The 27,703-nt window shown below is 42.1% G+C and overlaps 1 protein-coding gene across 1 annotated transcript in view; it reads left to right on the forward strand.

Moving 5' to 3' along the window:
* Window positions 1–27,703, forward strand: part of LOC111871114 — a 538,192-nt gene that overhangs the window by 273,434 nt on the left and 237,055 nt on the right. The window contains exon 4 of the mRNA XM_023863948.2: window positions 25,748–26,960. Coding sequence (XP_023719716.2) covers window positions 26,445–26,960 — 516 coding nt within the window. The 5' untranslated portion in view covers window positions 25,748–26,444. The remainder of the gene's footprint in view (window positions 1–25,747; window positions 26,961–27,703) is intronic.

The following is a 27,703-nucleotide window of genomic DNA, read 5'->3' on the forward strand; positions in this document are numbered from 1 at the left end:
CTTGTTGCTATTTATTTGTTTGCCCCTTTTCTCCTTCAGTCTTTATTTTGTACCCGCTGACTGATTAATATTACAAACGAAAACTGACCCGTTAGTCGGTATAGCTGCTGGCTATGTGCTGGACGAATGAGGGATCAGATATCGAATCCACTAGGGTCAAGAATTTTGTCTCCTCCATGTCATCCAGACCTACTCTGGGGTCCACCCAACCTCCTATCCAATGGGTACCGGGAGTCATTTCTAAGGGGGTAAAGAGGCCTGAGCGTGAAGTTGACCACTCACCTGCAGCCACTGCCGAGGTCAAGAAAATATGTATCTATATCTCCATTCCCCCACACGCCTTCATGGAGTAGGGTTTAATTAGTTAAGCACAGGAACAATTTTACCTTTACCTTTACAGTCTTGTGTGATACATTTCAATTAACATATCTGATTGGTTACAGAAGGATTTTTAATCATTATGATCATATTTCGAGAGAACTTCCTGCGCAGACTCCGTCCTCAATGTCGAATGTGTTCTTTGTGACTCCAACGTTGCGCAGGTTTCATTTTCGGGCGGATAAGTCGGCATTCAGATTTGGATGATAACTGGGAATAATATGAAGCAGTATTTGCGGATAACCGACAAATTCGGCCTTCTGTATAGGAACTAGGTGAGAATTTTACAGTAAAATTCTAGTAGAGCGCGTCATGTTTGGGTTGATTATTTGAGACGAACTGAATAAAAGAAAATGCTATTTAAAACTTGGAATATGAGAAAAATAAAAGGAAGCTAATTGGTAGTCGTACTGTTAGAACGGATCTTCAAGAAATGCAGTGTGATGACATGGGCTGTGTCCATCTGGCGCAGGATTGTCACAATGCGTGGGAAAATTAATCTTTCGATCCCATCGCAGGCTGCATCGTCGCTATTAGTTTCTCGAGGGCTCTGCTCCGCGATATATTTATTTAGTTAATTAGTTAGATAAGAATCTAGAAAGTTTAGAAATTAACGTGGGTCTAGGAACTTGTGTGATTTTGCTTCCACGTAGCAACACGAGAATAATGTGATTTAAGAGGAGATCATATCATTAAATTGGGTCATATTAAGAATTCTGTCCCCAAATTAAGCGTTTGCTTATATTATGTAACCAGTGTCCTTGTGGTAGGTTCTTTAGCATGCAATTTATTCTATCGAATGCAAACTGCACTGCATGAAACATAAACTACTAATTAGAGACCGCATTAACTGAAACACTAGCAGAGTTTTCACCAGTTTAGAGGGATGAACTTATGCAGGAATACAATAGTGACCTATTTCGTTGTACTATCCTAACACTGAGGAAAGCCACATAAAGCACATTCAGTTTGTGTGTTCTTTGGAACGATATGTGATCGCAACATCTCCCGAAAACAAAATGCTGAAACCTAGCAAGTTGCCACAATCTGTGACGCTTCCAAATTTTATTCGAACGGTGATCATTTGGAATCCAGACAACGACACAGAATACCCTCAATGAGGTTGTCCATGTTGTCCTTAGTCCTTCCAGAGAAATTCCGTGACACTACGTCGAATTAGGCCACGACCGCTTCCATTCAAGTCCATTTCTCTTCATAATTTACTGATCATCTTCTCATTTGACACTACACAAAGTGCCCCACTTATCTTGGTAACTTCAAATATCTCTCTTGTTTAGTATCAAATAAAAGAAAATATTTTGAATGCAAGAAGTTCCGCTTAAAGGACACTTATGATACCGTATATAATTTCTTTATATTTTGTGTTACTGAGATATCAAGATCATTATCATTTTTAAATGTCAACCTATAATTTTTCTTTGACAAATTCGAAACAATTATCACTAAGTTCAATTCACCTAATCCTTCTAGCCTCATTATTACCCTGGGGTCGACTCAGCCTCTAACAGAAGTGAGTACCAAGAACCTTCCTGGAGGCAAAGGGAGGCTTGCGTATAAGACTGACAATCTCACCGCCATTTGTGAGCTGATTGTCTAGAAGATGTGGCAGCCTCCAAGACCCGTTAAGGACATAGCTTTTTTACCACACTCATTGTAATAGAAGGCAGCAGTAATGCAACAGAATTCAAATATCTGAAAAGTGAATCTTAATATATAACTTGGCTTTCTTTGGCAACAGAAAGATTTACAACAGATGACTGAAATGTTGATATTTTACGTATTTAATGCATACAAAGACAGTCAGTTGTCCAACGATTGCAAATCTAAGAGTAGTTTCAACCATCAACAATTCAAAACTCTTGTAATCCTTTTGTTGGTTGAAATATCAATTCATTCAGGTTAATACTTCAAATATTCTGCTGCATATCCTTGCGTTCTGTTATAATAATAATAATAATGGTACTTTGTGGTAACAGTTTCAAGTTTATCATGTAATAGAAACACAGAATGGCATTCAGAAGAAATGCTAATGGCCGATATCTCATTAACAAGGGATGTTACAAAAATTTGTATAAGGTAACATGTGTCTCCATCGAAACATAACAACTTTTATTGGAAACAAGTGATCAAGAAAATTGAACAACTGTAAAATGTGAGATATTGGTAGTGTCATTATACAAGCCGTAAATTTTATAAATGCTATTCTATCGCAACATTCCCTTACTAAGATGTCTGTTACAAAATGAATATCCTTAAATCTAGTTTTGTCCCGTCACGGTAGCCGAGCGGTCTAAGGCAGGCACTGTCTTCGCTCGCTCGGGAGCCGGGATCGTGGGTTCCACTCAGGGCATGGATGTTTGTGTGCGTTTTTCTGTGTTTGTGTACAGGTAAATGCCTTGCGACGAGCTGATCACCCGCCAAAGGAGTCCTACCTATGTCTAAGATCTAGAAAAACCGAAGTGAAACGGAGAGTTTCATGGAGGTAGGCCTAGACCCACTTGGGCTGTAATGGCAATGAAAATAAAAAATCTAGGTTTACCTAAATGACGCAACTAATCTGGAACACTGAGCAGACTGGCTAGCGATACACCTCTAAAGTCACATTCGAGAGGCGCTCGGTCTGAACTTTGGTTTTTCGTCGTAATGACAGTGATAATGACAGTTTCCTTTCAAATCCTCTATACTTCATCTTCCATTCGTCATCCTATTTTCATGTGGTACATAATGTAGCTACTGACAGGGCAGTAATATAACCGTCTAAATATCTGAATCCTGTGGGAGATACTGGCCCTGTTTACTTTGAACTTGCCCTTAATGCGTGCGTTTCCGTTGACCATAGTTCGCTTTCCAGGTATTTAGAATGAATCAGTCTACTGTGAAACAGAGGTCTGGGTTCAGTTCCATGCATGCGTGACATACGTTCTCACACAATAGGCCCTAAGTGATAGGACCAGAGTACAGAATGTGTGGTAGGGAGTAAGCTTGTTTTGGAGGGATGATTTGTGTCCGGATACGGTAATGGTGGATATATGCTTGCGCAGAAATGGACGGACAGGGTAGATGGAGAGGGGGGCGGAGGTTAAAAGGGACGGTGTGATTAATTGCTCCCCTTCCGCTTTGCGTCCAAATAACCAGACCTAGTGCGCTAGTGACGTCATTGACTCAGCTAAAACGTTCGATTTCCAAAACAAACTGCAACAACAGACACCAACTGACATCTACTTCTTAAAAATATTGGCAGTCGCAATGTATGTTTTGTTGGTGAGAGTGATGGTGATGCTCTGTGTATTGCAGTTCTGTCTTTGAAAGCTAGGCCTACCCATTAAATGTAGACAACTCTCATCCATACATCATTTTTCACGCCCGATACTTTGCGCCTTCGTATGGCTAATGCGTTCTCAGAATCTTCACAAGATATCTTATCGAACGCCTACTTCGCTCATAAATCCTAAAGAGAAGAACCATTGGGAAAACCTAGACGTAGATGGAGGGAAAATATTAGAATACATCTTCACTGAATGAAACGGCGTAGCGGTAACGCTTTAGATTCGTGTTCGGGGATTGCTTAGTTAACCTATGGGCCAGATCGGCTGCTCTTCTGAGATTTCTCGCTGTTTTATTCAGTCCCTCAAACAGAAGCCTCATTATGCGTCTTCTAGGCTGAGACAGCTCCTTACAAATTCTTTTTCATTTTGGTTCAGATATGATCATACAATTCGGGCAGCATGTTCTAGATAGTGACAGTCTCATAAAATAACAAATTGATTAATTAATTAAATAATAAGGACGGGTCTTCGAAGTAAGTGGAGCAGGGCGATATCGCTGAGTTCATCTGCCTCAGGAGGGGCCAATAGCGGAGAACACAACGAATATTCGGATTCCGTGAAGGGGGGGGACTCCGTTACGGAAGGACGTGCTTATGCAGATGATATTCTGCATTTTGGAGTTACTAAGAAAGTTTTATTGCCGGTCACGGTAGCCGAGCGGTCTTAGGCATGCACTGTCTTCGCTCGCTCGGAAGCTCGTGGGTTCGAATCCAACTCAGGGCATGGATGTTTGTGTGCGTTTTTCTGTGTTTGTGTACAGCTAGAGGCCTTGCGACGGGCTGATCACGCGCCCAAGGGTCCCACCGAATGTGTAAGATCTAGAGAAACTGAAGTGAAACGGAGAGTTTCATGGAGGTAGGCCTAGGCCCAAATGAGGGCTGTAGTGCCAGTGGAAAAAAAAAAAGAAAGGCCCTCGACCAAAGGTTTTTCAACTGAAATCCTTCGGTCATAATTCTTATGTAACATCCTCTTTGACGAGAAGATGAGTTTGTCCCTTATGAATATGCTTGGTCTTTTGTTTTGTCCCAAGTATAACCGCGTAGAGAACATCGCTCCGCATTATTGTATCTATTGTGTGCGCAGCCATCGACGCGGGCACTGTGGAAAACGCCGCCTTCTAGCCATTCCATTCCCGCTCAGGCCGCTGCCTTATAATGATTGCTGTCTCGCTGTTTGTTTCGCGGTCGTTACCTAGCAACAGGTCCATACGCTACAATATATATACAACAGGCTATATATAATTACCACCTTAAAGCAAAATGTTGAATGTACGACATTTTATTATTACGTTGGAAGTTATTTAGAGCAACACAGCAGGATAGCGTAGCGGTAACGGTACTGATTCGCATTTGTAAAGCTCTCGGTTGGAATTTTGGCTGCGACACCTGATAACTTGACAGACCTACTGTGACTTTCCTATACATATATATAAGCGGCCTCCGTAGTCTATAGGTAACGTTCCCACCTCATGACTCGTGGTACGCGGGTTCAAACCCGGCGGAGGTCGTTGAATTTTCAAGGGCGGAAAAATTCAGGGAACAAGTCCTCCGGGAGTGACTTTAAGCCGTGGGTCCCGTGTCGTAGCTTTACGGCACGTAAAAGAACCTCATATCTCCAAAGGAGGTCACTGAGCTAAATTCAAGGACATTTCCCGCCCAACCGTAGTCTCTAACGCCTCTGCTAGATGGGGGAAGCATTATAGATACCGCCAAGCCAGTAGAGGACGAACTCGCTGGCTCGGTCGGGACTGATGGTACGCACCAATATCGGTAGGGTATAGAGACTGTAGAATATCATAGAGGGAAGCACAATGGACCAATACTGGTCTCAGTGCATGGGGAAACCCACCCCCTCCAATAACTGACTAACTAACTATATATATACAGACAAATGCCAGGATATTACGTCAATTTCTCCTCGACCGATTTCTGCCAAGTTCTTTCCATTTCATTGCTCATCCTACCATTGCTCCATACAGTCTGGTTACAGATGGCGTCGCAAGATACACACGAAAGTACAAAGTGGGAATTAGAACGTTCGAAAAGGAGGAGTGGAGTCTTTTTATCTGGATTGCGTTTTGTTATAGACTGGATGACCTCACCGAGCACGCTGGTGCAGCCGCAACCCTGGGAGTAACTTTTCAAATCTGGGTCAAGTAATCGGTCATCCTGGCAGGGATATTTTATATTTTCTATCAGTTTCTTCTGGCGACTATCGAAATAGTGCCCTGAAAAATTACACGTTTGCATTTTTAACAGATCTCTACCTTCCCACAATTCATGTTAATTTCCTTCACATTCGATAACATGGAATTAAAAATACACACAAATTAAATCAGAACGAAATTGATCATTCGTTAGTATAGTCACTTATTGGGGGTTTGCTTTACTTTTAAAATGAATTTTGGGTTTCATGACCGGATTTATCGGACCTTTATACAACTTGTTACAGCATTTCACAAAGCACTATCTTCCACTGGACACACTCAACTTCTGACCACACTATACTACTCCACTACTTCTCCAACTGAGCTGTCAGTTCAAGACAAAATCAAAGTCACATTGCTATTGACAGTCTGTCAGTTAGTAAGTCTTGGTGTCGAGCACCCTCGTGGGGCTCATGACCAGATATTTATTACTGTTTGACAGTTAAGGTCTTGTTTTTTGTAGGCGCCCTCTCTGACGAGAGGTCTGGTCTGTCTTTTGTATATGCTACTGGCAGTTGACAGCGCACTCTTTCTTAGGTCCTAGTCTCTTTGGTCTCGCGACCATATTTTACGCTCTCGGATTTGAGCCTTCCCTTTGCGTCGTCTCCTAGGACTCGCAGGGTTCACGGTAGGGGTATTCGACCCCACCTCCACGCGGGTTAACTGCCTCAGCTGTCAGTTCAAGTCAAAGCAAAGTCACATTGTGAACGCCGGTCAGTCAGTCAGTAAGTTTCGATGTCGAGCACCATCTGGGGCTCATGACCATATATTTATTACTTTTAACAGTTACTGTCTTGTTTCTGTGGGGCGCCCTCTCTGATGAGAGGACGGGTCTGCCTTTTGTATGTGCTGCTGGTCCTTGCCAGTGCAGTCTTTCTCGGGTCTGAGTCCCTTGGGACTCGAGACCATATTTTACTATCTCAGATTTGAGACTTCCCTCTTCGTCGCCTCCTACGACTCGCAAGGTCACGGTGGAGGTATTCGACCCCGCCTCCACACCGGGTTCTAAACTTCTGTCCCAAGTCCAAGTCAGCTGATAGTTATTGTTGGCTTCTCGTTATATAGCCTCGGGTCAAACCACATAGAAAACATATCAGTTTCATAGCAACGGATGTCCCCTATTGTTGTATATTGTTTGCCGCGGGATGTGTTTACTGATTCGTTGCTTAGCAATGGGTTTATGCGCCACAATATAAAGGTTAATAGACATTTGACATATATTTCACAATTTTTTTTAGTGGGGTGGGACTAAATCAACTTGGTACTGCCGCCATTTCTGGCCTATTGTACCATCCCTAGACGATAGGTGTGGGTGATTGTGCGGCAATTGGTTGAATGAAGATTGACAAGGGAAACCGAAGTTCTTGGAGAAAACCTGCTCCGACGTATACTTTGTCTACCACAAATCCCACCTAATCAGACCTGGGCTCGAACCCAGGCCGTCGCTGTAGGAAGCCAGCTGCTGACCGCTTGAGCTATGGCGCGGCTTTATTTCACGAATTACTGTGGAGATCTGAAATCACTCAGAACCGAAAGACTCTGCAGGCTGGTTCTTTCATATTAGTGAGTTTTCAGGATCGAATTTTGCTACTTAGGCAAGCCGTTCTTACTAGTATTTTGTTATTTTCCTCAGTCTCTCCATGTAAATGACGAAACATTACCACGCAATGTAGCAAGACTCCTTTGATACATCATTCAAAATTATTCCATGTCGAATAGATACATAACTCAAGGATGAAACCTCATTCACTGTCGCAGCCTCCTCTTCCAACCCATTCAGGCCCAGGCGTCTTATTCAGCTCCCTAATATTTTTTTTTTCACAGACGGTAGGACTCCTTGCACGAGTGATCGGCTTGTCGGAAGGCCGTTACCTAAACACGGGATAACACAAACACAGAATAAAAGCATACACACACCAAACATTCCATGCCCTGAATGAGATTCAAACCAAAGATCTCAGCGTTCGAACGAGAGAAGACAGCTCATGTCTTAGACCGCGTGGCTACGTGACCGACGTCGGTGCATTTATTTACCTAAAATATATGTTCAGACAGATGTCATAGCCACTAAGAAGAGTTGTGTCCTCTGTGATGAAACGCCGTGCAGTCTGTTGAAACTCAATCGACCTTTCGGATGAAAATGTCATTTTCAGATCCATCTCTGCTCCAGCTCTGTTTACACACCTGCTTCAAGCTAGTTCTCTCCTTCGCTTATTCTGCGACCGTAAAGTTGGAGGACATATGTTCCTATTTTTGAAGTTCCATCCTGTTGCGTATAGACTCGTACAACCAACATATACAAATTCTACCGTCAACGCAACAAATGTTTATTAACATATGAGTATATAGTACTACGTGTATATATTTCGACCCTAACGGTCCATTCGCAGGTGCTGCAGGGCTCGAACACTCAACCAGTGAACTGCATCTCTCACATTCACATCTATATACATATGGTTCATAAAAGATTACTTTCTATATATATTCCAGCCATCAACTAGACTAGACTAGGCCGTGCCATAGCTCAAGCGGTTAGTCGCTGGCTTCCCACCTCGGCGGCCTGGGTTCGATCCCGGGTCTGGTCAAGTGGGATTTGTGGTGGAGAAAGTGGCGCTGGGGCAGGTTTTCTCCGAGTGCTTCAGTTTCCCTTGCCAATCTTCATTCCACCAATTCCTCCACAATCACCCTCACCTATCATCTGGGGCTGGTACAATAGGCCAGAAGTGGCCGCAGTACAAGGGACTTAGTCCCACCCCACTAGCAATAAAAGAACTAGACTACAAATCGGTTCAAATAAGAATCGTACACGTCATTAAACAGTAAAAATACTATTAAGTTAAAAGTAATTTAACAATTAGTTTAGAACTAAATCTAAAATTGATTTTAAAAAAGATTTTTAAAAACATCGTGAACTGTGCTGAGCTTCGTGTCTGTTGTAGTAGACCACTTACAGCCTTCACCAAATTCTTCTATTATTTGCCGTGTTAAACCGTTGTGTTGCTATCATTCTGTTAACTTTTCCTAGATAATGAACTCCTCTCTCATATTGTCGGATGTCAATATATAATGGTTTTTAATTGTATTAGTAGTGATATACTGTAATATATTTTACAATTTATATTTTACATATTTTCCTCATAAATATCGGTTTATTGTGAAAGGACTACACGGCACTATATATCCCAGAATATAGAACTCTTCATAACTACCGCTGTGAGAGCCTCATATCCTATATACATTACAACTATTTGTGTCAAAAACAGGGAACTTCTGCTATGCGCACATTTTTTTCGAGGTATCCTGTATAACGCTCATCAAATACTAAAAAGGATCCCATGAAGCTAACGACGTGAAACGCTCTCATTTCTTCTGTTCTGTGCGCTCTGTCAGCCGTCTCGATGCTTTGTCAAGGAGAAAGAGTGACAGAGTAGTAATGAGCTCTTCATATTTCCCTCTGTTATTTATAAAGCCCGTTGCTGACCGCAGGGGGAGGCAAGATGAGATCTGGCGCAACGTTCCAAGCAGCTCCTCTTTTACTGTTACGTCGCTCTGTGACAGGGCGTGGTGTCCTCCTGATTGGTCCGCTCAACAAGAAACGCATCACTCAGTCTGGTAGCTAGTGCCCAGACACCAAGCGAATCAGCATTCAGGACACGGTAGTCCATGTGGAATTTCAGCTGATGCAAACACATTTTTACCCCTTTGAATCGCTCCCAGAGTTAAAATTTACACAGTTTGGACTTCTTCAGAATATAGTCTAAATATTCATGTCACCACGAAGTTAAGCAAACATGTCGACTTTGGGGACTTAGCCGTTTCGTGAGTTAAGTTGCTCAGTCTTCAGGGCAAACAGGACATATAGGGCACTCCTTCCACATCTTTACATTGAAGATGACAACTGCAACGCAGGCAGAAACGATGGAACAACTTCAGTAGAAGACAGAGAAAAACAAAAGGATATTAGATGAAAGCGGCGAAGCCTTAGAAAAAGACGTTAATCAGATATTTGACAGTTCTGCACTTAACTGTGTGGACGTACATTAGGATGGACTCTGAAGACTTGGGTTAGATCACGCAGGAGAAGAATTTTGATATAACATTAGTGTTAGTATTATTTATTTATTAATAAATTCGTATGTGTAATTTTTCAAAAAATAAATTGAATATTTTAAATAGGCCTAATGTTTTCCATGACCGCATCTGTTATCTAGTGGTCACAGTTCCTGGCTACAGATCCAGATGTTCCGGGTTCGATTCCCGGCGCTACCAGATTTTCTGACGAGTAGTGGGTCTGGAACGGGGTCCACTCAGCCTCGTGAGGATAACTGAGGAGTTATTTTAAGGAAAACCGGGATTAACGGCCGTGGGGATCCGTTGCGCTGACCACGTGGTACCCTCTATCCGTAAATTTGGCAATAACTTCGCCGAGAAGCAGCGGTAGCTCGGTTGGTATATTTCGCTTGCGGACTACAGGCCACGGAGCTTACGAACACACTCTTTATAATCATCTCCTCATCATGTCAAAAATGGCGGAGTTATATAATGATGAAGTGACCACACCACTTACAGTTCCTGCCTAATGCACTTTTAAATAGGTCACGATCATCTCTCCTATTGTTTTCTTGCTTCCTTTTGTACTATTCTCTCCTGATACCGAATGATAAATAGTGCCGTTAAATAATTTATTACAAACCGAATTCTTTTCTAGATGGTAACAGATGTAAGGCTAACACGAACGCTGGTCATTTACAATTTATGCAGCCAGTCGAACACCAATACCAGCAGTTTGTACTTGTGTCACTTTTTCTTACACATCGGCAGTTCCTGCTCACGGAACCCAGTCTCTATTTCCGACAGAAAAAAAGGACCGGAAGCTGCCAAAGAGTAAAGGTCGATCCATCCATCGATAACAATACATATTTATAGAACATCTTAACTTGTTAACGATGTGCTGCTGTCAGAGTTCGTCCGAGTGAATCGGTAATCGATTATCGATACGTGAAACGTTCTGATGTGATCGAGGTCACCGGGGGTTAGAGAAGTGTGTTTAAGCTTCAAGCATGTAATGGAGCACGCAGTCGTGTAGAGCTGCCTCGATAACATTCGATGAATGAGTTCAACATAAATAAATGGGACAGATGCAGTCCGAAGGCTGGAATTGCAAAAGCATGAAATATACGATTAAACTGAAAAGTCGCCAATTCAGAATGCTAGATGAGTGGAAACTGACGGTGTCGTTTAAATTAATATAGTGGCTACTAAGTGTGGCATTGGCCGCGCCATAGCTCAAGCGGTTAGTCGCTGGCTTCCCACCCTCGGCGGCCTGGGTTCGATCTCGGGGTCTGGTCAAGTGGGATTTGTGGTGAACAAAGTGGCGCTGGGGCAGGTTTTTTCTGAGTACTTCGGTTTCCCTTGCCAATCTTCATTCCACCAATTGCTCCACAATCACCCTCACCTATCATCTGGGGCTGGTACAATAAGCCAGAAGTGGTCGCAATACAAGGGACTTAGTCCCACCCCACTAGCAATAAAAAAAAGAAGTGTGGCATTTGTCGGCGTTCGTATATTACATCAGTCTTATTGAGATGGAAATTGTACAAATGGTTAATACATCATTTCTTCTGTAAAGATATATTATGATTGTTAAGCGCAAGGAAAGCGAGTGCTCCAGATATTAGTAAATATCAGTAATTGATTGGTCCATACTATATTTAATAACATTCCCTTTTTTCCTGACTTATAGGTATTTAAAAACAAGTCACCTGAACCTCTAAGCTTCGTTGAACACGTATTAAACAACAGTTTAATTTCCCTCCATAAATTAATAAAGTAGGCTTGTGAGATCACATCCTCTATGTGTGTGCGTGTGTGCATGTGGTTCTCTTTCAGCTTGTAAATCATTCGAGGATTATTCACGGAATAAGGGCCATCTCGTACCGCTAGATATCTCACAGATCTTGGAATCTTCAGAGAGACTGGCGCTGGTAAATTCAGGGGCAGTAAATGCTTTGAACTCAGAGGCCAAGTGACCAGACCTCACTTCTCACATAGCCTGATATGCTAGCGAACATAGCCTTCCTCTCAAATTTTTACTCTGATGACGAAACTTCCAGTTCCATAAAAGAAAATATCACCGCCAACTAAGGAGCTACGAGTATTTGCTACTTGAAAACAGATTCTGCACCATGAAGTTAAAGCTGGGAATTTCTTGTGTGACTGAGTAAATCTTGGCTTCTTAAGAAGGAATCTCCTCGGTAAACGTAATTAGTAACTTGAAGTTAGAGAGTCAATCAGGAGAGTACTCAGGTAGTAGATGCTTGATTACAATCCATTCAGAGAACGCTGTGGATAACAAATTCCTAAAGACAGATGGACGAAGTAAAACTAGTAGTTACCGTTCTCCTTTCTAAAAGGACACGAGGAATAACCATAGAGAGAAATAAATTATTACCGGAACCTTTGTTAAGTAAAGACTTTTTAAAAAAAACGCCCTTTGCTAGACAACAGATTCCTACGCGGTCCGTGTGACAGCTGCGTGACGCAAAAATAAAGGAACTGTTGGAACGTTGTTTTCTGTGCCGTCCGTGCCGAAATATTACAAGCAGTCCGTGAAGTTAATTCAGCTGAGTTGAATGAAGTGGAGCGAGTTGGTTGGTGAGTGAATGAGTAGGTTAGAGGCAGTTCAGCTGTTGGTGTTAGAAGCTAGTATCTGAGGAACGAGGATAGTTCGGGAATCCGGCATAAGTGGAATATCCGCCTTTGGATTCCGTTACTGCAAAATATGTGAATTAATGATAGGACTATAGTTTCTTGTGATTACGTTCNATCCGTTACCGCAAAATAGGTGAAGGAACAACAGACTGAGAAGACTTAGTGCGTGCTGTAGAGAAACTGTTGAATATGTGAATTAATGATAGGACTATAGTTTCTTGTGATTACGTTCCTAAGAGTTCAGTAAATCTAATGACCAATCCAAACCCCGTCTATAGGCATTCATATACGTCACAATATGTAACTGTTACAAATTTAGGAACACTTTGGATTCAACTGTGTAAGTACTTGGAGTTCAGGTAGGCTTATACTGAAAGAGATCGAGGTGATAATCCTAATAAGCAAAGCAGTTACTGCTCCAGTGAGGAGAGCACACACTTCCTGTAGACGACAGTTGTTACTCTGTGTACCTGGGCAAATATCACAGTTTACTGAAGAGAGAAAGCTGTTATTGCAGTTCTTATAAAAATTCATATTTATCTTGTATTTATTGTTCTTTATTGAGCATAAATTCTTGCAAAATTTTGTTTCAGACCCAGTTCATAAGTAGTCGTTTAGGAGAACCAGCCTTAAAATTGGAAGATAATAAGAAAATTTACCCTTTATAGAAATATCATTTCAAGGTGTGAAATGATTTCTTCCTAGGATAATTACTAATAGCAGGCTCTTATGAACATGGTAACTTAACAATAGGAGTTCCTACATGATGAGAAGTGTTTTCGACAGTTATTATTATCTTATGAAGGAAATTCTGCTCTATGCCAGACAGCCTGTATAAAAAGCAGAGCGATATGCACTTCATTATGTTTAATTGTTAGAGCTGCAAATAACTTTTTATTAAAATATAATTTAGAATATAAAATGAATTTTCACATAACTACATCATACCAGTCGGTGGCAAGCGGTAGCGTATTTGGTTGGGGCACTATGCTACAAGTCGGAAGATATTAGGTTTGATTCCCGATGAGGTCATCGGATTTTTCAATTTACCTAAACCTTCCAGCCGCACTATGGTCCTATGGTCGACAAAACTCTAACGGAAATGAGTACCAGGAATCTTCCCGGGGTAAAGTGCGGACGGTGCGTAAGGCTGGCAACCTCAACGCCATCTGTGATCCGCTTATCTAGAAAATATTTAAGCCTCTAAGTCCCACAGCCCTGTGGGCTTTCACGGCCTGTTACAGGAATGGAGTTAACTTACATGATACCATGAATTTGCAATACTGCTTTTCTGGATTCTTTTCGCCATTTTTCCAAGAAGAACACCAGGTTTCAGAAACTATATATACTTCTCTCCTCTGATGAAAATGTGGAAAATTACCTATTCATTTCAATCCTTCGTGAAGAAATATTCACAGTCATTCCTTGAGAGAAACCCCGTGTTTTGCTTGCCAAACTAGATGATGGACAATATAGAGGAACCCACTAGCACTATGCATAATACACCCTCGTCACACCCGTGAACGACTGGATAATGAAGAACATTATGGCTACAAATTAAGTTTAACTCCAACAAGATTACAGTCCTAGAAGTTGTTCCTTTAAGTCTGGGAAGATGAAGATGAAATAATTGTCTGCGAAAAATTTTAAAGGAAAGTAGTTTAAATCATTTTCTGGAAAGGAAAAATGAACGTGAGTGTGAAAGACACAATAGAGATTGTTCTGCTTGTAAAGGTACTCAGTAGTTGAAATTGTGAAATAATTAAAGCACATTCAATATGCAAGGCGTCACGGAACTTGGTGAGAACGACTGCGGGCAAGAAAGTTTCTCTCATTCAATGCCTGGAAGATGAAGAGGCTGACAACAGACTAAAGACAGAATTGGAGCAGTCTCCAATACTTGTGTTTCCATTTTACTACTTTTTTGAAATTCTAATACTCCAATCGCCTGTCACGATAGCCGAGCGGTCTAAGGCATGCACTGTTATCGCTCGCTCGGAACCCGGGATAGTGGGTTCGAATCCCACTCGGGGCATGAATGTTTAGTATTTGTGTGTGTATGTGCGTCTTTCTGTGTCTGTGCACAGACAGAGGCCCTCGTGACGAGCTGACGACCCGCCCAAGGAGCCCTACCGAAGGTCTAAGATAGAGTAAACCGAAGTGAAACGGAGGGTTTCATGGAGGTAGGTCAAGGTCCAAATTTGGGCTGTAACGCCAAAGGAAAAAATAGTCCAATCTCCAACCAATTCATGTTGAGTTAATAATTTTAATTGTGTGGATTGATTAGAATTATTAAAATAAACCATTATTATCTAGGCTTTGAAAGAGTAAATTACAATTTTATGCTAGTGTTAATACTGTCCCTCCACCAACGTCTTCCAAGTGGTATATCCGCTTCAAATTTTCCAGCAAATATTTTATTTTTACTTATTATTTCTTCCATGCCTCATTTCAGAAAAATATTTGTCACATGTCCGGGGTTCCGTGACGAATCTTAACGGGTTCTGGGTTGGATGATTGGATTTATTAACACCTTATACAATCACACAGTTCGGGAATACATCTAATAGAGCGCTATCGCTGATTTATACAATTTACTGGTCACCGTTACAAACGCATTTTGATTCTCAGTCTTCACTAGTCTTGTCCTGGTAACGGACTTAAAACAGTCTCACTGTGACTAAATCTTCTAGTAACACACTAAGTATTCACATGCTGACTTCTAATTCTCCTTCAACTACTAACTTCCCATGGCTATCTCCTACCGACAACACAATTCTCATTCTGCATTATAATTGCGTTATAATTTAGACTGCTTTGTTTTATTGATCTGTGATCGGTTTGGATCACAGCCTCCGTACTTGAAACAAATATTTTTCAAATATACGCCTTCATCTCTGCCTTAGCGACGTATCTGATTTCGTACCTGACCGTAATATCCGGGTCCACTGCTAACACAGCCAAACTCTCGAAAAGTTGTTGCGCTTTATTTCTTAATAAGCACACTGAGCGCTTTGTTGCGTGATTTCAACTGAATTTAGGCCTATAGTTTATCCTTGTTTATTTGTAAATTTCCTATTTCTCTACGAACTTCAAATAAAACTCACTTACCTGAAATAACTTACGTAAACACCAAGTGGAACTGAGAAACCCCAGTTTACAATACTGTATTCCCTCCGATTTTAAACGTTACTTTATAAATCCTTATAATATTAACATCCTGCACCTCTATACCTGCAGAAAGTTCCCTACAATTAGACGGTAATTTAAGATGGTCAGTAACCTAAATTCTTTTTTATACAAAGTGGAAGGAGAGAAAAAATCCTGCATCATTTTGTGGTGACTTATTTTCTAAATATTTCTGCTTTAAAAGTTTTTTGACATCACATCAATGGGATGAATTCATGTACTAGCGGTTGCCATGGTGATATTGTTATTTCGAGAGAGAGTTTTATATTTTGAACCCTTGGTCTGTCGGGTGGTTCCATCGCGAAGGAGGTCATTGTGTTACCAGCGTACGATCTCCATCAATCACCATAATCCCTAACTGTCATTGCCAGCTGTGAAAAATGATCCTCATGGGATCTATCGTGCCAGCGTAAAACTCGAGTCACAAAATCTAACAACTTCAAAAAAATGATTGTCGTAATGAATATCAAACGAAATTCTTTATGAGTTTTAACTTGTATACAAGTCTGAAGCTCTGTTTCACTAATACGTAAGACAGATGAAGAACTTGTAAAGCCTAAGAACGAAGATTACCATGATGCTGCAGTCTGAAAGCCACTTGAATCTGAAAATGCATGTATTAGACCCACACTGAGACGCAGGCATTAAGAAGTTATTTACAAGAACTTGCCTACTTTGTAAAGGTTAAGAAAATGTGAAACTGTCCCTGTACCTGGACCTGTGGAGGTCCATAGGGTTGTCAGACGACGAGGCTCCCACATTTTCTAGAAAATCGGCTCACAGATGGCGGTGAGGTTGTCATCCTTATGTGCCCCACCGCCCCTTACCAGAAGGAAGAATCCTGGTACTCATTTCTCTTAGAGACTAAGTTGACTCCAGGGCCTTAGTGCGGCTGGAAATACATACTAGGTAAATTGAAAAATCCAATGACCTCATTGGAAATAGAAGCAGCGTCCATTCGGCTTGAAGCATGATGCCTGAACCAACTGCATTATAGTGTGTCCCCTTATCTACTTAGTTTGTAACATATTCTGTTCAATAATAATTTTTTGGGTTTGTATGTTAGTGATATTCATGAAGAAATCGGAAACCTACGTAACTACGCGTATACTAAGTTTATCAACTTTATCAACTGCGTAAAAAATAGAAAACAAGTTTCCTTTATATGGAATTCAGATCGAAGAGACCATGCGATCGCTGACTTTGCTAACATTCACAATTAAAATTAAGCAGCAGGACATGTAATACTTCGACGGATATATCTGTATTTGAAGCATCTGGAATCCGCAGTAATACTGCTGTCTGGCGCCTTTTTTGAGGGAGGTCACGACGAACTCCAAAATTCAATATCCTTCCCACCAGACCATTGAGTGCCGTAAAACCAAGAGAGAAGAGTGGGGCAGTACCGCCAGTAGAGAGGCTATGCTACAGAATGCACCAACGGAGAAACGGTGTTCAATTCTCAGCGGGAGTGGATACTGTCTTGTTCATCATGTCGTCCAGATCGACTCCGAATCCACGCTACCTTCTCTTCGATAAGTATCGAGGACAATTTCTTTGGGAGTAAATCGGCCAGGGTTGTAGTCTGACCACTTTGCTCAGTCTATTGTTGAAGGTTAAGAAATACTGGAGCTGTATCTCCACAAGGAGGTCAAGATTCATGGTGATCTCTAGTGTTAATCCTTTACCTTTTGAAAAAAGAGAGAACCATACATCTGCAAGGGTTGAATAAAAAGTAGTGGCATCACTGCTGTAACATGAGAGATGTGCGTCAGGTGGCACTAGAGCCGTCTGTAGCTAATAGCAGAAGTTCAGTTGATGTAATGCAGTGAGTGGCTCTGGTTGTGTTTCATTGAGTTGCATTGTGCATCGTCTTGAAGTGCAGGAGCCCAGTTCAGGTGCCCTAACAACATGTTTACGAAACAAGAACAACGCTCCTGGATAAAAATTGAAGTTGCACGAGGTCGTAGTGCACAAAATTGTTATCAGGGACTGCGAGAAGCATGTGATGATGCTGCTTTGCCATATCGTACAGTGGCACAATGAGTGAAATTGTTCCGTGAAGGGAGGGATGCCATTCAGGACAGCCGTCGATCAGGACAACCCCATGTTGACAACCACACAATTCAGCTTCTTGCTTCTTTGCTGGATGTCGATCGTTGACGGGTTGCGCTGAAGTTAGCTGCTGAGGTGGGCGTATGTCACGAAACCGTGCTGCACATTCTGCACGATATTCTTGGATACCGCAAAATTGCAGCGCGTTGGGTACCCCATACAATGCCCGAGGTGCAACAATGGCAAAGTTATGCAATTGCACAGGACTTGATGGACCGGTACCAGAAGGAAGGTGACGACTTCCTTGGAAGGATCGACATTCTGGACGAAACTTAGGCTCGCTCATACGAACCGCACTTGAAGCGACAATCAAATGAATGGAAGCATCCTGGCTCTCCTCATCCAAAGAAAGTGCGCCCTAAACAAAGTAGTGTGAAGGCGATGTTCATTGTGGCATATGACATTGATGGAGTGATACTGCACCACCTCAACGACAGACAGTAAACGCTGCCTACTACTACAATTTCCTGCGTAATCATCTTCGTCCAGCACTCAGGAGAAAGCGACGAGACTTGTTTGCAACGAATCCCATCATCCTTCATGACAATGCAAGGGCTCATACTGCTGATGTTGTCAAGGATCTCCTTCGCCGCTGGCGATGGAAGTTACTGCAACATCCGCCATACTCACTCAATATGAGACGGTGTGATTATGTTCTCGTTGCCAAAATGCGAGGGACAAGTTACAACATAAGAGAGGAGATTATTTGTGCTGTAGCACGGTCACTGCTGGACATCAACAGAAGTGGACGCGCTGATGGTGTACGCCTTCCACAAATTTGGCAGAAGGCGGTACACATGGGGGGCGATTATATCGAAGGAATGTAAGTGTGTTTACCTCAGGTAATAAAGTCATTTCAGAACTATAGAGGTGTTGCAACTACTTTTTATCCGACCTATGTTTATTCAAATCAAACTTAATTAAGCACCATGTCCTGAAGGCGTATGCGCTAGCGGAAGTATACCTCGAAGTTCTATTGTTTACTCCTATTAGAGAAAGAAAAATTGTCAGCTTTACGCATTAGTTGCTTTACTAGGACGAAAGTGTTCCCGGAATTCACTGCTAAGGGCCTTAATACCTGGTCCGAAAACTGTGCTGAAAATTGACTTTTCCCCGCCTACAACCGAACCCCGACCCATCAGTAGTACAGTCCGTAGCCTGCTCACTATATTCGTATCTACTGATCTGTCCCGACCCCCAGCACAAATTTGTTAGTTATTAAGTCTGAGTAAGATATATAGCAAATCATTATTCGTAACTAACTTTTTGGAGCCGAGCCCTTCTTGGGAAGTAGTCAATTCTGCGGCTACTCGAGAACTTATCAGAAATTTACGTAACAAGAAGGTTCATTACCGTGTATACAAGAGCCTTTCACTGATCCTTATCCTGAGCCAGATCGATCTAATCCATAACACCCAATGCTATCTCTCTGAAATCCATATCAATATTAATCATCTTTTTACTATTTTTTCTCCCTACTGGTCCATTGACCTGCTGGTTTTCCCGTTAGTATCCTCCTATATTCATTCCTCTTCGACGCATTCGTGTTACATGTCCTGCCTATCTCATCCTCCTTGACTTGATCACTCTAATTATACTTAGCGAAGAGTATAAGTTACGAAGCTTCTCATTATGTAGTTTTCTCCAACCTCCCTTCACTTCATCTCTCTTCGATCCAAATATTCTCCTGAATAGTCTTTTCTCAAACTTCCTCTATCTATGTTCTTCCCTTAATGTCAAAGAAAAAGCTTCACATCCATACAGAACCACAGGCAAAGTTATAGATTTTAAGTTATATATTTTAATTTTTAGTCACGAGTCGTAGAATTACATTGATAAAAAACTGTCCAAAATTTTAGAGCCACATTTACAATGTAGTATCTCCTTTTTGCGGACCAGTAGCAGTCTATAGATCACTGAATGATAAGTACACTTTTAGTTAATAACACATCGAGCATGACACAACCGTAAAATTCAACGTTACACTCGCACGCATTTCCCCCTGTTTACACCATCAGGCTTTTGCTTCGTGAGATCAAACACAAGCTAACACGGCACCTGCAAAATTCGAGTAATAACATACACAACCAAAACAGAATATCAGGCATGTCGGGTCTGGTGCGTTTCATACAGCAGGAGAGTTAATGTCATAAAACGTCCTTCGGTTTAACCACGTCGTCCACGTACGCGGCTGTACACCTCACCTGGAAGTTACGCTACATGTTACGGTGTCTCGTGCTTTAATGTGAAACCTGGCATTGTCGGTGGGCCACGAAGTCAACCATAACCCTGTAATATCACGCACTGAAGATTCAGGCTTGACTGTTGACTCTGAACCTGATAGAGTCAAGCAATCCCGGCACAGAGAAGAGTGGAAAGTCTTTGCAGTAGCTCAACGTATATTTTCTTTGCTGTTCTGCATATCGTGTTCATCTGAATATTTACATGTTGCTAAGCTTTATATATACAAGCATATACATTAATAGATTCCAACCCAGTGCCTCGGGGTAGAACAGGGCCACAGGGACCTGGCCCTCCAGGCTGGAGGAGCCTAGAATCCGAGACAGTAACCATGGCCATGAGTCGCGTGACTTGGAGCTGAGAATGGCTGCACTGGCAAGGACCAGCAGCAATTGTAAACGACAGGCCCATCCTCTCTTCGGAGATGTTGTTACAAAATGACTACAACCGCAAGTGTTCACATCTTTTGCAATTTTACAATCTTAAAGAATGTGACGTCATGGAGTCTGGTATGTTCACCTACGTTTCGGAGGTATATAATTCGTCTGTTTTCGGCTTCGAAAAGTGAGCCAAGCAAGTAGTAAGTACGTAATGCAGGCGACAAGGAGCTTATACTTCCTAGAAGATAAGACGTTCATGGTCACTGCTGTGGGGATTTCACGTGCAATGTTACTGGCTAACACACCTAACATTCGACGCTGTGTACTGAGCTACTGATAACGTCATTAGACAAATCACGAAATATTTACGTGTAAACATATACGTAGCGCAACAATTTACCCACGTGGCGTATTTATTAATTGTATCTGGTTCCGTGAATAAAAGGGTATAAAATGTAGAGTTGTCCCTGTGTTTAACTAATTAAGCACTACTTCATGAAGGCTTATGAGGGAGTGGATGTATAGAACCACATTTTCTTGACCTCGGCACTAGCTTGAGGTGAATGTTCAGCTTCACGACCCGAATACTTTACACCCGGGAAAGATCATCCGGTATCCATTGGATAGGAGGCTGGGTGGGCCCCAGAGCCGGTCTGGACGATATGGAGAAGAGAAAATTCTGACCCTACGGGGACTCAGAACTCCGACACTTTGGTCGTCCAACGCACAGCCAGTCGCTATATCTACTGCGCTACTCTGTGAATAAACAGACATTAATTTAATTTACATAATTCAGCGACTGACCTTTATAATTATGATGAGAAGTATTATCCATATGCAAGGAGCAGAATATGTATACAGTACAAGTACATACATTCCCGTGTATCCTTATTTAAATTATATTTTGTTCCCTACAAATATTTAATCGGTTTAAGAAATAGATATCTGTCGGTATGTTCACTGGCTACGGGCTGGACGACGGAGGGGTCCCTGTAGGGGAAAGGTTTGTTTTTTATTTTTCCTCGTCGTCCAGACCGATTCTGAGGACAACGCAGACTCCTACTAATGGATAGAGGGCACTCTTTCCGCTGGGGTAAAGCAGCAGAGAAATGAAGCTCACCACTCACTTCCAACTAGTGCCGAGGTCAAGAATACGTGGATCTATACGTACATCCACCTAATAATATTAGCCGCACTATGACTCTGGGGTTCACTCAGCCTCTAACAGAAATGAGTACCAGGAATCTTCTTGGGGGAGGGGAGGGATAGAGTGCAATCGGCATGTGAGGCAGACAACCTCACCGTCATCTTTGAGCCGATTGTCTAGAAAATGTGGGAGCCTCGACGTTTCACAAACTTATGGGCCTCCACGGCCTATTACAGGGATAGTTTTACCTTACCTTACCCCATACATCTTGGCGTAGCGCTTAATTAGTTAAGCACAGAGAGAAATTTACCTTTTTCTTTCATATCAGTTTGCTTTTACCATCATCATAATTGTCGTCGTCATTATCATAGAGAGCCTCATTTAATAACATTAGCAGTTTACATGAAATATGTCCTTGTATCTCCCCTCAGCAGCGTTAAGAGGGTACATCTAATTACTCCTACCCCTCTGAAGTCTGTCCCACCACCGCATGTGGTTCAGTGTTCATGTACAGCATCTCACGCTGTGAAATCTCCCGTCCTGTGCTAATGTTCAGGGACAATAAAAGCAGAGTGGATGCAGAGGGTAGGAGCAATGAGATCAGATTTGTCAGTAGCTACTGCGCAAGACAACTGCAACCTCCCACCCTTAATATTTAGTCGAGATTTTAAATGTTCATGTGAAAGAAGTGTTCGTCAAAAATAATATTATATCCTTGTGCTGAACTTGAGTATTCAATTACCTCTCTATCTATTTATCAGAGAGCGCGCGGTAGCGTAGTTGGGCGAGGCACTATGCTACAAGCCGGAAGGTGGCGGTATCGAATCCCGATGAGGTGGATTTTTTCAATTTACCTAATCCTTCCAGACGCACAATGGCCCTGGAGTCGACACAGCCTCTAACAGATACGAGTAGCAGAAATATTCTTGGGGTAAAAGGGCGGCCGGCGCGTAAGGCTGACAACCTTACCGCCATCTATGATCCGATTGTCTAGAAAACGTGGGAGCCTCAACAGCTCACAACCATATGGACCTCCACGGCCTGTTACAGGGATACCTTTACTTTTTTACTTTTATTCTTATCTATTTATCTGCCTGTGACACTACAACCCTTGGGACCTAGATCGTTTTTCTCAGTTTCATAACCTCTTACACAGTCGGTAGGGTTCTTTGGATGGGAGATCAGCTCAACAAAAGGCCGCTCTCTAAACACAGAACAATACAAACACAAAATAAACTCACAGAGACATCCATGCCTAGAATGGGATTCGAACCCACGATCCCAGTGTTCGAACTGGCGAGGACAGTTCATGAGCTAGACCGCGCGGCCACTATGATCAGCGCATATTCAGTTAAAGGAAACTTTTATTTTCCAGTTGAGTCTGATATCAAATATATTTGGTTCCCACGTGATTATTACTTCCTCTCTAGTACGTACGTGTAATTCACGATTTTTGAGCAATGTTTAAGATATCAGTCAGAAACCAGTTAGCTGAATTTCATAGAGAAAATGTCATGAATTCGGGGTTTCGTGACGAATAATAACGGGTTCTGGATTAGCTGATTAGTGGATTTATTGACACTTCTTTACAATTAGAACCAGTTATAACAGCTCACAATCAATGACTGTCCAAGCCTCGCTCCATTCCTTACTGGACCACGTGTGTCTTCTCTTCCAGTGTGACGAATGACGAACGAAGAATCTCTGAATTAGTTCTTTGTTCCCTCTTTTCCTACTGCGACTGCCTTGAACGACATTTGACGAATCCTCTCGTTTCTGTCTGCATTTCTCTTTATATAAGCTAGCGCTTATCCATGGGAATCGTTTGTTATCACGAAAACGTGCTCACCGAACCGTTGGCTAGCAATGGACTTGTCCATTGTTGCGGGAACTTGTGTTTGGAGAACTGCTGGCTAGCAGTGGACTTTGCTCTGGCTCCGTTTTCCGGCTTTCAGGCGTCATGTCACAATATACTCAAGAACTAATGAAATTTGCAAAGCAGGACGACAGTTACCTAGTGGAGACATGAGTTCATTCCCGGATGAAGTCCTTTGAGACTCGTACTGGATAAAGTGGGACTGGAGTAGATTTATCTTCAAGCTCCTTCAGGATTCCCCTGCTGTTAAACATTCCACAATCGCTCATTTTTCACCTGCTCCTGAGGTGTGCGGTATCATTGGCCAGGCAACAAATTGTCAAAGTATCCTTAGCCCTATTTTAAATTTTGTCGGCACACAGGAACATCTTCCTGCTGGGATATTACGTTAGAAGTTAATCGACTTTTCGGTTGCACACGTCGCCTCCATGCTGAGGGTAAAATATTAAACCAAGAAAGAAACCAGGAAAAGAAAGTAGCAGCAGAACCCTGAAGATGGAGGCGATATGTTCCATCGGTAAGCTGTCAAAATTTTATTAGAGCCGAAACGAATTAGTATTTAGCCTAATGGTAAGTGAACGTACATTCTGCGGCTGCATACTTAAAATAATTTTCACCAACAGAACTGTGTATGAAAATGAAAGTGATTTTCACACTTGAACATGCTGCTTTGTGTTTCGTGGTCTGAAGATGGATCGCAAATGCCGCTGCGTCCTTCGTGAGAATTCATAAACGCTTAACAGTCATGCGCACATGTAATGGAAGGGAAAATACTTATTTAGAGTTTAATAGAAATGCACTTATGCTACGGAATTTCAGAACTCACATTACAGCAGCACGTCACAGAACAGTACACGTGCACTGAAAGTCCAAAGCCAACTGACGCCGGGTGGGTTCATAGGAAACCGCTCCGAGTCACGCGGAATAGGAAAACAATAGCAAGACTCTGGTTCACATCATTCGTTTCTTTCTTCTCTTTCCAACAAAAGATATATAAAAGAAAAGTATCTGGATAACAGGCTGTTACAGAATAAATGTTTCCCTCGGAGGGAGAGTTTGTTGAAAAGAAGCAACAATAAATTAAAATTGAAACTCGGGGACTGCAGGACAAGATACTGTCACGTGTATGAACGTGACTATAGAAGGGGTTTGGATTGGTAATCGGATTTGTTGAACACTTACAGAACGTACTAACTACAAATAGCCATGACCTTCTCACTGAGTTACTTCAAAGATCACTGTAACGACACATAAAGTCTTCTCAGTCTTTCTTAGCCGTTTCTCTGTAGCGGCTTCCAACAGCAAACATCCCCTTCCTTTTGGTTTCCGAACTGTCCCCCGGCCTCAGCTACCAGCTTCTAAAAGCAACAGCTCACAACGACTGAGCCCCAGTAGTTACTTCACTGACTCACTGACCAACCAACTCACTCCATTCCACTGACTGACTGAGTGACTGAACTCTAGACTTTTTGCGCTTGTAACACTTCGTTATGGGCGCTTAGGAAACACCGTTCTTCTGTTGCTATCTCATCTTTTGTGATGCCGACGTTGTTTGGCTGCGCCATAGCTCAAGCGGTTAGTCGCTGACTTCCCACCGCGACTGCCCAGGTTCGATCCCGGGTCTGGTTGAGTGGGATTTGTCGTGAACAAAGTGGCGCTGGGGCGGGTTCTCTCCGAGTACTTCGGTTTCCCCTGCCAATCTTCGTTCCACCAAATTCTCCATCATCACAATCACCTGGGAGCGGGTACAATAGGCCAATCAGTGGCCGCCGTTCTGAGGGGACCCTGTTGGACTCCACCCACCACTAAGCGAATTAAAAAAAAAAGGCCGTTGCTTACAGAACCATTACATAGCAACGGCTATTGTTTAGTTGCTTATTTCGCGGCTGTTGCCTAGCAGTGGGTATGCATGCCACAGTACAAAGTCTGAGAATCTCCGGGATGAACGCATACTCATCCTAACTATGTATCAGGTACATTTCTGTGTCGCGTATATTTTCCAGTAATTGTTGAGAAATGCTGAAAGTGGATTGAAGTTTGAAAATATAACTGAATATTGTAGGGACATGTCTATTTTAGTACCCTCACACGTTGTTGTTTCTAGCAATAGGAATGTTCTGTTGGCTGGAGTTAACAGTCTGTTTTCTTTTGTTTCAGGGAGTGCGTCATGGCTTGTCGAGACTCAGCTTACTGTCAGGTGTCTCACGGTTCCCACCTATGGAATTTCTAATAGTTCCCCTTCTGTTCTTTAATGATAAGTTCTTATCATAATTTCAATATATATTTCCTTAATCTTCTCTTTTATTAAATCTTGGTACAACGTTATAATTCATGAGTTGTAAACAGTTTCTCTCTCTGTGAGATACATTCATGTACATATTTACGGCAAAATGAAAGCTAGTAGTCGCGTAATGGGTTCGATGTGTTTCATTTCCGCAACAGGTTACTTACTGTAAATCTGACAGTTTAGAAGACCAGACAACGATATTCAAGTACAGAGAAAGACACCTTATATATACAAAACAATCTGTTGCAAAAAAAGATTTTGAAATTTGCTTGATTTAAACTGTAACATAAAGTGCATTTCGAGTTACAGACGTAATTCAAGAAAACACACGATTGCAACATCCAAGAATTTAATTACCTTTTCTTCCTTTTCCAAATTCTAAAATATCTCCCTAATGCACAGAGTCAGATGATAAAACGACTATGATTTTCATCTTAAAATATCCTAATGGGTAGGGCAAGACGGCTCTACGTTTAAGCTAGTTTAAACCTAAACCACGAAATCCAACTTAAATATAACCTTTACTAGCTTAATAGTAAGCCAAAATAATATCTACCTTGCCTAACCATGTCATCGATTACCCCTAAAACTAATAACAATTCATTAATCCAGGTAAAACACCCACCCTTCTCCAAACAATCAGTTGTCCTGGTACTGTTGTTGCCAGCACTCATGTTCCTCTCCATCCATGCCACCGTGAGAGAGCTGCAGACACAGTCAGAGTCGCCGCCCCAACAATGGAACATGTACATTGCGATAGCTTTCAGTGAAACGCACGCTCAAACATTTTCCCGCGCTTTCAATAAAACCATGAACAACGTCACAAGGATGTTCATGGACAATTACCGCCAGCACAATATCACGGTATCACCACTCATAATTACTCTCCCGGAAAACCAACAGTTCTCTGCCGCCATTTTAGAAGAGGCATGTGCATTGCTGGAAGGAAAACATTTGGTCGCTGCATTAATAATTGGTGGAAGTCCCGCTGGGTTTGCTGTGGCGCTGGCTGCTGGAACCGCTGGGATTCCCGTACTCTGGGCCAGAGGTGGGACGGGGGACCTCGTTGGATATTTCCAGTTGGTAAGTATGATAGTTTCATTCATTAGTTAGTGTCTGAATTACTGAAGGCCGAAGTGTGTAATTACGTACGTCCGGGGAAAGGTCTGCAAACATAGGCTGTCCAGAGTTTCAACACAGGCGATACCGAGTTCGACGTTCAATTACGGAATGTTAATTTTGTGTAACGTATATACGAAACTGCACCGCCTCCACTCAGCCTCATGAGGATAATTGAGGAGCTATTTCAAGGAAATAGTGGCTCAGGTCTAGACAACCGAGATTAATGGCCGTGGTGATTCGTTGTGCTGACCACGTGACACCCTCTCTCCGCTAAAGTTGGCACTAACTTCGCCGACAAGCCGCGGTCGCTCGGTCGGTATAGTTCGCTTGCGGACTGCAGGCCACGGAGTTTTTTTTTATATGCGAAACTGTAGGGCTGCAAGATATATCATGCATATTAGTTCAGAGCTTGTAATTGTGTGTCTAGGCCTACTGCGTTTGTGAAAGCTGTCGCATTTGTGTTTGTGAGCAGTACTCTGTGTTCAGCATTAATTTAATTTCGTGAGTTTTACTTTCACACCTAGGATGTTACGATTTTAAGGGCGTAAAATCAAATTCCAATATCTGTTGCCCCATAGGAGTAGAAATGAATTTTTAGAAAAAGTGCAACGCTGAGGACACTAAAAATGTAGTTCAATACGTGTTCCAGTTTCACACAGTTGTTCCTAAATCTGTGGTTACTGGTGTGGACATTTCATTCGTGT

The sequence above is a fragment of the Cryptotermes secundus genome, unplaced genomic scaffold, assembly GCF_002891405.2.
Source record: "Cryptotermes secundus unplaced genomic scaffold, Csec_1.0 scaffold152, whole genome shotgun sequence".
Lineage (NCBI taxonomy): Eukaryota > Metazoa > Arthropoda > Insecta > Blattodea > Kalotermitidae > Cryptotermes > Cryptotermes secundus.